This window comes from Gymnodraco acuticeps, unplaced genomic scaffold (genome assembly GCF_902827175.1).
Source record: "Gymnodraco acuticeps unplaced genomic scaffold, fGymAcu1.1, whole genome shotgun sequence".
NCBI classification, from domain to species: Eukaryota; Metazoa; Chordata; class Actinopteri; order Perciformes; family Bathydraconidae; genus Gymnodraco; species Gymnodraco acuticeps.
The window spans coordinates 153,381-163,699 of NW_022990908.1; the positions used below are offsets into that span (position 1 = coordinate 153,381).

General features: G+C 41.4%; 1 protein-coding gene across 6 annotated transcripts in view; it reads left to right on the top strand.

Moving 5' to 3' along the window:
• LOC117557879 (CCN family member 1-like) overlaps positions 1–8,845 on the top strand; it is a 41,754-nt gene extending 32,909 nt beyond the window's left edge. For 5 of the 6 annotated variants that reach the window (XM_034233867.1, XM_034233865.1, XM_034233866.1 and 2 more), the window contains 4 exons: positions 6,577–6,784; positions 6,876–7,226; positions 7,644–7,849; positions 7,977–8,845. In XM_034233867.1, the coding sequence (XP_034089758.1) occupies positions 6,643–6,784; positions 6,876–7,226; positions 7,644–7,849; positions 7,977–8,273 (996 nt within the window). In that variant the 5' untranslated portion in view covers positions 6,577–6,642 and the 3' untranslated portion in view covers positions 8,274–8,845. Of the gene's footprint in view, positions 1–6,442; positions 6,485–6,576; positions 6,785–6,875; positions 7,227–7,643; positions 7,850–7,976 lie in introns of those variants that run through there. The other variant, XM_034233863.1, reaches the window with a different exon arrangement.
• The last annotated feature ends 1,474 nt before the right edge of the window (positions 8,846–10,319 follow it).

The window sequence follows — 10,319 nt, forward strand, 5'->3', positions numbered from 1 at the left end:
TGTTTTTTTTTTGCGCCGGACTGAAACTGTCTTTTCACCGACATCTCTTCACCTGCACTAGTGGCCGTATCAAAGCCGTGATTGGTCAGATGTCGATTAATTGCAACGGTGTCGGGTTACAAACGTGCTCCTCCTGTCACCTCTCACGGCCCGTCCACACAGCGGCGTGTGCCGCACTCTGACTCTCGCGGGGGGTGCGCGGAGAACTGAGCGGAGAACTGCGCACAGCAGCTGAGGCCCTCTGGGCGGGGCCCCCTGCGCAAGGCGGGGCCCCATGCAGCCTGCGTGATTGGCCTGTAGGGAGGGGCGGCCCTGCCTATGACTACAGGTACTTTGGAGATGTTGCCCAAATACATATGAAATAGTTGCCATATATGTCCCATTAATTATTTATTTTAGTTTACATAGTTATTAAAGCTGTATTTGCTTTGTTAATATACTGTTAGGATCTGTCTGTGTTGGTGTTTTTCTTGTCTTTTTATATCTTTGGGTTTCCTGTTTTATTTTGTAAAGTGTTCACCCCCGTTTCCTGCCTGCCTGTTTGCTTTCTGTCTGTTTCCCTCCCTGATTACCCGATTGTGTTCACCTGGTGCCTCTGTGTTTTCTCCTCCCTCCTCACCTGTCTCGTGTTTATGTGATTAGTCCTGGGTGTATTTAAGTTCTGGGTTTTCTGTCTCTCTTTGTCGGGTTGTCTTGTGTTTTGAGTAAACTGCGGTGAGTGTTCTGTTCTGGCTCTGAATATTGTAGCCTTAAAATAAAGGAATTATTTTGTCACTTAAATCTGCATTTGGGTCCTGCTTCCTGCACACCGCAACATATACACCGTAAAATCATCTCTTCTAGCCACCAGTCTCAGCCTGGCAACTGTACTTTTTTATGCAGTGGTGAAAGAAGTAACCACTTAAAGGTCCTGCACACAGGCACACTAACACAGGTGTTTTCATTTATTGTGCATTAATAGACTCTTTAAAAAAACTGTATTGGCATGTACAGCTTGACCAACAACTCCCCCCCCCCTCTCCCCTTGTTAAAGCAGGATCATTCACACTCATTTTAACTTCCAATGTCAGGTCATTTATTTAAAAGAACCGCATCATGTAATGCAACAGATCATATGTTTTGTTTCCAAAATCTGAATCTACAAAGTAAAACAGTAACTGCAACTACCTCAAACGTGTACATATGTAAATGCAGGTCACTTACCATCATGTCATTTATTACAGCTGTCATCCAGTTCTGCATCATTAAATGTATTTTTTATAGACTTGTATTACTTTCTTCTTACAACCAAAGTTGGAAGATCATGGCATAAGAGGACATGAAATACTAGAAAGATAGATACAATCTAACAATAAGAAGCAACTGTAAACTGTCATAGGGGATAGGTAGGGAAGGCGTGAATCAAAGCATAAAGTGCATGAGAAGCACCAACATAACAGCCAATTAGGCATGAAATAAATTGCTAAACAAGATTTTCACCCCCCTCTAATCACACTATGCCACAAACGGTTTGAGGACGGTTGCTCCCTGAGGAGATTGTTGTCAGGCTTGTTTTGTCATGTCCTGCAATCCAATGTACTGTATTGCTGGCAAACACCAAATAGAAAGCTGTGCTAACTGTACATCAGGGGATGACTTTCTGTTGCATGCCCGAAGGTATTTCTGTGTGGCAATAGGGATTTAAAATACAGGACAAATACAGGCTCCCATTATGATGTGGCTGCTGTTCTTTCCCAACAATGTCTGGAGGAGAATTACAGCAGAAAGATTCCCTTTAAATGTCAGGTGTTAAAAGGTCAAACTGTATTTGATTAAGCCTATTTCTGCCAAAAAAAATGGAATGGCAACAATGCATCCACAGATACTGACAATACATGCCCACTTTTCCCGGAAAAGCTTTGTCATATCGTTCCTGTTAAACAGCAGAGGGTTAGCCTGGAAATAATGATGAACCAGCTGTTAGAGATTCAGACGTACCCAGTGTACAGACTTGTGTGGGGCATCTGTGAATGAGAAACAAAGAAAGGGAAGGTCATTTATGAAATGACGTAATGAACAGAATTTGCAATCATATCTGCAAATCCTCACAGACATTTCCGTCTGTCGCACGGTGAATGACCGCTCTCACAGCATGGCCAAAATAAACTTGTCTCAGTCCAATTGTGGTTTTACACTGAGTAGCACTGGACATGTATTACTGCCTTTCCGCTCTCTGTTGCCAATGTTTTTGCCACACAGAATATGAATCCCACATTTTGTCTGTTTTTCTCTTTCTTGCATTTAAGCATGAAATTACACTTTTTTCTGTTCTCCATGCCGTCCCGTATCTGCCCACCCACCTTTCCCTTAAAGGTCATCTTTAAAAAGGGTCTAGAGATAAAATAACTAAATAAAGAACTTAACTATGAAGTGATTTCATTTCAGTTGGATGCTGCAGTATCAACTATCACAAGAAATAAGTGGGTGAAGAAGATAAAAGTCTTGCAGACAGGATAATCAGGATAATCTCTTGCATAACATTTCTTATAAAGCAGCTGAATCCGGTTTTACGGTTACAATGGATTAACACAGGAAATTGGCATCAAGATGAAAGAAAATGCTCCTAATATGGACTTATTATTAAGACTGTTTGAGGGAATAGTTTAGCATTTTAGGAAACATGCTTATGTAAAAGCTTTAGATGGCCGGAGGAGATTAGCTCGCTAAGCATAAAGACTAGAAAAAAGGGGAAACTGCCAGTGTGACTCAAAATCTAAAATATCTCCACCACTTCCTCTTAAACTCAGTAATTTCCAAGATGTATCTTTGATTGACCCATACGAAAACATAAATGCAAAAACAAAGTTGTGATTGATATAACAGCGGCACGCACACATACATTTTTCGTGTTGACTTAATATGGGTGGCTAAAATCAGACAAAAATGATTTAATTTCCCAAAATGTCAATTTATGCCTTAAACTTTTAGTTTGTCTGGCAGCAGCTAAACAAACCTTGCCTTGCATACATTGCCCTGAGCATGGCACCAAGTCTTTGCCAACTCACCCTGATCTCTGACTTGTCCTTGGGAGTCATTTTAGTTTTATAACATTTCAGACTCATCCACATGCTGCTCTGTGAGGTTGGGACATGGATGTTTGACAGGTTGAGTCAGAACTCCTCCAGCTGCATTATACAGTGGGGCAAAAAGTATTTAGTCAGCCACCAATTGTGCAAGTTCTCCCACTTAAAAAGATGAGGCCTGTAATTTTCATCCTAGGTACACTTCAACTATGAGAGACAGAATGGGGGGAAGAATCTAGGAAATCACATTGTAGGATTTTTAATGAATTAATTGGTAAATTCCTCGGTAAAATAAGTATTTGGTCACCTACAAACAAACAAGATTTCTGGCTCTCACAGACCTGTAACTTCTTCTTTAAGAGCCTCCACTGTCCTCCACTCGTTAACTGTATTAGGAGGCGTGTGGCGTAGTGGGTTGTCCGTAGGTGTTCGGATCAGGGGGTCACAGGTTCAAACCCCACTGCAGTCAGCATGTCGTTGTGTCCCTGGGCAAGACACTTCACCCCAAATTGCTCCTGTGGGGATTGCCCACAGTATTGAGTAAGTCGCTTTGGATAAAAGCGTCTAACAAGTAACATGTAATGTAATGTAATGTATTAATGGCACCTGTTTGAACTCGTTATCAGTATAAAAGACACCTGTCCACAACCTCAAACAGTCACACTCCAAACTCCACTATGGCCAAGACCAAAGAGCTGTCAAAGGACACCAGAAACAAAATTGTAGACCTGCACCAGGCTGGGAAGACTGAATCTGCAATAGGTAAGCAGCTTGGTGTGAAGAAATCAACTGTGGGAGCAATTATTAGAAAATGGAAGACATACAAGACCACTGATAATCTCCCTCGATCTGGGGCTCCACGCAAGATCTCACCCCGTGGGGTCAAAATGATCACAAGAACGGTGAGCAAAAATCCCAGAACCACACAGGGAGACCTAGTCAATGACCTGCAGAGAGCTGGGACCAAAGTAACAAAGGCTACCATCAGTAACACAATACGCCACCAGGGACTCAAATCCTGCAGTGCCAGACGTGTCGCCCTGCTTAAGCCAGTACATGTCCAGGCCCGTCTGAAGTTTGCTAGAGAGCATTTAGATGATCCAGAAGAGGATTGGGAGAATGTCATATGGTCAGATGAAACCAAAATAGAACTTTTTGGTAAAAACTCAACTAGACGTGTTTGGAGGAGAAAGAATGCTGAGTTGCATCCAAAGAACACCATACCTACTGTGAAACATGGGGGTGGAAACATCATGCTTTGGGGCTGTTTTTCTGCAAAGGGACCAGGTCGACTGATCCGTGTAAAGGAAAGAGTGAATGGGGACATGTATCGTGATATTTTGAGTGACAACCTCCTTCCATCAGCAAGGGCATTGAAGATGAAACGTGGCTGGGTCTTTCAGCATGACAATGATCCCAAACACACCGCCCGGGCAACGAAGGAGTGGCTTCGTAAGAAGCGTTTCAAGGTCCTGGAGTGGCCTAGCCAGTCTCCAGATCTCAACCCCATAGAACATCTTTGGAGGGAGTTGAAAGTCTGTGTTGCCCAGCGACAGCCCCAAAACATCACTGCTCTAGAGGAGATCTGCATGGAGGAATGGGCCAAAATACCAGCAACAATGTGTGAAAACCTTGTGAAGACTTACAGAAAACGTTTGACCTCTGTCATTGCCAACAAAGGGTATATAACAAAGTATTGAGATGAACTTTTGTTATTGACCAAATACTTATTTTCCACCATAATTTGCAAATAAATTCTTTAAAAATCAGACAATGTGATTTTCTGGATTTTTTTGTCTTCTAATTTTGTCTCTCATAGTTGAGGTATACCTAGGATGACAATTATAGGCCTCTCATCTTTATAAGTGGGAGAACTTGCACAATTGGTGGCTAACTAAATACTTTTTTGCCCCACTGTATGTCCGATATGTTCCTCTTACCTAACATGGTTCTGCGAATTATTTATATTACAGCTTAAAAGTTTCCACCCTCAAATACAACAGTTTTCAAGCGTCTGTGAATGCACCAAGCTGGTCCTTTTTCGCGCTTCATCTGCTGCATTGACGCTGATTCAAACTGGCCCTTGTAACCTCTGTTAGATAAGAGGGGAGTCTGTGCCCGTCTGACAGCGTCTTGTTCCCACAGGTTATAATGAAAGGAAGGGCACTCTTCCCTGATAACTTGCATTGTTCTTTGATGTGGATAGAAGAGGATGCTTTTTATCCTGGCAGCTATTTCAAAGAAGTCTTTAAAGTTCATCCTGACTGGAATTTTGCTTCAGGCATTTCTTCTTTCTTTCTTCTCCTTTTTTTGGTGTGTTTCTCATTCAGAGAACAAAGGATTCCTACGGGTTTAAACATTCCACGAGGCTCTTGTGTCCTTTTTTTTCTTTTTTAAATATTTACGCCAGACAAACTCTAATCCATCCACGTCCTTATTGGTGACTGAAGAGAATTTCATCTGTGACTCTTAACACTAGTTGTGAGGTTAGAGAATACAAACACCGATCACAGACAACGTGCAGCAGTCTAAACACTTGCTCCCACCAAGATAGAAATCCAATTGGTCATAGAAATATGTAGCTTTCCTTCAATATTTATGTCCAAACTTGTGGTGCCCCGATGTTGAATCCCTTGTGGGGCTTTGCTCCCATGCATGAGGCTGATATTTCTGGGAAAGTATTCTTTTTGTCCTTTGCTTAACCATATGACACCAGTACACTTTGTTCCTTTCTTTATACTTTCTTTACGCAAGTACAGTCTCATACCTGACAGAAAAGTTCGAACAAAACCAGCGATACATCAATAAACACAATCTAAAAAACAAAAACAGAATTAGATCACTTTAACATACCACATATTTAAAATAATTACACATACAATGTCCAGTTAAAATGTATTTTAAGTTAAGTGCATAGCAGAAAACAATATGATGCATTGCTTGAAATAATTATCTATTTCCAATTCAGAAAAAGTAGAAGGCCACTTGTATTTATAGTGTTTTGTCACATAGAAATAATGATTTCAGGAACTGGTTTACCTCATGGCAGAAGAGTAACTTCATGATTACAGAACAGATATAAAGAAATGATAATAACATGGTTACTTTGGAGAGGAAGCCCTGAAATAATGGAGGATACACTGGGTGGTTCTTGGCTCACCGAGAGGAGGGGGGGGGGGGTGTCATATGGGAGGACTCATGGGGAAGCATTCCTCTCATAGTTTCTGGACACCTCTTCAGCCCGTGCACACGTCAGATCTGCTCCGAGGGTATAAAAGGAGATGTGGACTTGAAAAGAAGGAGAGCAACCACTCACTGCCAGGTCTGGTGTTTTATAGACAGATTTCTTAACTCAGGAAAGTTACATTCCTCTTCTGAAGATGTTGAAATACTTTGTTATTGTGATCCTCTGCGTCAAACTGGTGAGGAAATAATTACTTTTCATTCAAAATCTTAGCTGTTAAAAGAGGACCAGATTTGGAGCAACGTTTTAATCAGAAATGTTTCCTCTCAGGTGTCAGCCTTGTGCCCGAAGGACTGCCGGTGTCCTGCTGACTCCCCCAGATGTGCAGCAGGAGTCATGCTGGATGGCTGTGGATGCTGTAAAGTCTGTGCACGTCAGCTCTTTGAAGACTGCAGCGAGTCACAGCCATGTGACCACACCAAGGGACTGGAGTGCAACTTTGGAGCAGGATATGGCTCTGCTAAGGGCATCTGTCGAGGTACTTTAATGATTTCCTTTTCTTTTCTTTTTGTGAATTCACCCACTGTGTCTTTTTACTCTTCTTATTTAAAACCCTATCTTGTTTCTAGCCAAATCAGATGGAAGAACATGCGAGTACAACAACAAGATTTACCAGAACGGGGAAATATTCCGTCCAAACTGCAAACACCAGTGCACTTGCATGGACGGAGCAGTTGGATGTGTCTCACTCTGCCCTCACCAGCTCACGCTGCCCAAACTGGGCTGTGCCAAGCCCCAGAGGGTGAAGGTTCAGGGTCGGTGCTGTGAACAACTCGCCTGCCACGGGGAGGCAAAGACAGAGAGCGGTTTTGGGAACAAACACAGTAAAAAGCACAGCAAAGACGGACGGTTTGAGGACGACCTTAACAAGAAGAATGAGCTGGCTCCTGTGTGGAAAGGAGAATCTAATTCTTTACCTGGTGAGCACTTTACACAATATCCTTCTATAGTGGTGATGCTAAAGGAAATGTTTGTGCAGGAGATTTTCTTTTTATTAAACAATTGCACATGACAATAATAAGCAAAGTGCAACATTCTCAAACTAAGGGGCAACCAGAAGATGATGAAAAAATACATTGAAATAACATACATTATAATGATTTTCTGTAGTTTAGTTGCCTTTACAGTTTGTCTGTGCTTTTACTGTGCAGTTCAACATCTTTGTTAAAAGAACCTGTACAAATAGGCCTTAGTTTGTAACCTTACTTTTTTTTTGTTATGTCTACAGTTTAGCAAGAACTATCAAAAGATGTATATAAACAAAGCTTTTCCTCACATTTACTTGAGATTTCTGCCTTTAAACTCTTCTTTAAATCTGACTTTTTCCCTCTTTGCAGGTTTTGAGAGCCTCCCAATGGGCCACATGTTATCCAGAAGAGTCAAATGTGTGTCTCAGACCTCAACTTGGTCTCCCTGCTCCAAATCCTGCGGCACTGGAGAGTCCAGCAGGATGACCAACAACAACTCAGAGTGCCGAGTGGTGAAAGAGACTCGGAACTGTGAAGTCCGCCTATGCAACCAAATGACCTTTACAGGATCAAAGGTACATTCATTTTCCTAATTTTAAGAATGATTCAATATGATGTCACTTTGTACTCTTAGCATGACTTTTTGAATGAGATCTTAAATGTAAATTAACATTTTCAAATGCTTTTGATTTCCTCCAACAGAAAGAGAAGTGTAATCACATAGAGAAGGCCAGCCGTCCGGTTAGACTGTCCCACACAGGCTGCCGTAGTCTGAAGAAGTTCCAGCCGAGGTTCTGTGGGTTCTGCTCAGACGGCCGGTGCTGCAGGCCGGACCGGACCCAGACCATATCCGTCCTCTTCAGATGCAGAAACAAGGAGATCACCAGCAGGATGGTGACGAAGATCGAGTCCTGCAAGTGTGACCTGAACTGCTCCGGCAACAAAGGAAAGACATCTCGCTACAAACTGTATAATGATATCCGCAAACTGAACATGTAAAGAGTTAAGTATGAAAGAAAAGTGTTGGACAGTAGAAACATTTGCACTTTGTGGTTGAAGAGGAGACATTTTTTATCAGTATTTTTTCAGATTTTGCTTCATGACAATGGAGCCTTGTGGTTTGCTTCTTTTTTGAAGCCGTTTTGTAAAATAAATCTTACTATTAAATGTAAATAAAATGTTATTGACTTTTATTTTATACACAGACTGTACATATGTTATCCAACCTTGACAAGACATGTTACAACATTGAAATGACATAAAGGCAGCTACTAAATCAAAGTCACTACACATATGTCACCATGTGCCTGTTGATTTACTGTGCTTGTCCATTTTATTTATAAGGGTTATTGTTGCATACATCTCATACTGCTTAATGTATTGTTATATCATATCATGGGACATGGTTTGATTCTATTTTTCTGGCATTTTCTACGCTCACTTGCCTAAAGGGTTAAATATCGCTGAAGGCTGGAATAAACTGTACTTTATGCAGGTTTGACCAATTAACTAGAATGTTGTCAATGCACATTTTTATATTTTTACAAATAAAAACATAAAACACTGCAGTATTCAAATGTAATCTTTTTTTGGGGGGGGGTGAAAGAAAATCATTTGGTGCATACAATCATCTGAAAAGACATTCTCAGGGGTCTGTTGTAAGAAAATAGGAAATGAGTTCTACTGTTTCAGCTGCATCTGGCTGACCCACATGCTACTGAAAAGATAAAGGAATGAGTGTAATGTGAACTTCAGAGGGGTTCCCTGATGTCGGACAGATGGTGAGCACAAGCTGCAGGATATTGTTTTAAGAAAAAGTTATAGAGAATAATCTAAACTATTTATATTGCACATGCAGAACGGAGGAACATCTTCACATAATGCTGATTTGTAAAATGTGTTGCTGTTAATATTGATTTCTTTCATGATTAGAATGATGAAAACAAACATTGATCTGACGTTGCTTCATTTGATATAAACAGGGATGTTGAATGTGAATTCTCCATCCAACAAAGAAAACTGTTATCTGCAACAGTAAGGCCTCTGTTTGTTTTTGATAATTGGTCCAGCTAAAAAGAAGAAGAACAGGGTCTAATTTGAGCATATTAAGCACATAAGCTCAGGGTGTGTCCGTCATGGTGCTGAATCATGATTCCAAACAGCCACGTGCAAGACTTTTTTTCCATCAAACAATAAGGGGATATCAAATTCCCAAAGTGCGATCAATGCAACTTTGTAAAGCGGCAAGACTAAGAGAGCGGGAATAATGAGAGGATACAACGAGAACTGACGCACACAGAGATTAAGTGATTTTGATCCCCTGACGGAGAACTCAACAATAGAGCTTTGTATTTGAGAAATGAGAGGAGAACTGCTCACTAGGTCGAACACAGTACGTCCACTCTAAGAACACATCAGAGCCTCTTACTACAGATACAGTACGGGGCCAAAAGCAATACCAGCAGAGCAAGAAGATGAAGTACAATATAAGACAAACAGTTTTTGAAAGCAAGTAAATCCTGCTCCTGAAGAGACCTCATGGGTGCTTATGCCTCATTTATATGAAAACCATCACAAAGGCAGGAGAGCAAAGCAGCAACCAAGCGGTTTGGAAACATCCAGTGTTGCATGTTTCTTAGTAATTATATTTACAGGCCCGAAGGCACGATCATCACAACTGACAGCTTAACTATTGATTTTCTGCATTATTCATTCTTTCACACACATACGGGTATTGGGCCGTGCGCGACACCGTACTTCCGGTATGCACCGTTTTACGCGAGGTGCAAGCAGCCGTACACCGTCTAGGTATTGCTATGCTTCCTGTACTGAATATCATAGGCTATTGCCTGAATCAATATCTAGTCAACTCTAAAATACCACATATATGCATTGGCATGATAATAATATTGTGACAAGTGGGGTATTCACCTGGTGTTTCCAGAAATTAGACGTAGATGCAGCCAACATCGACGAAAGCCTCTGTCTGGCAATCCGACAACCCACACAGCTCTAGTTTACGCTGGTAACGACCTAGAGCACACC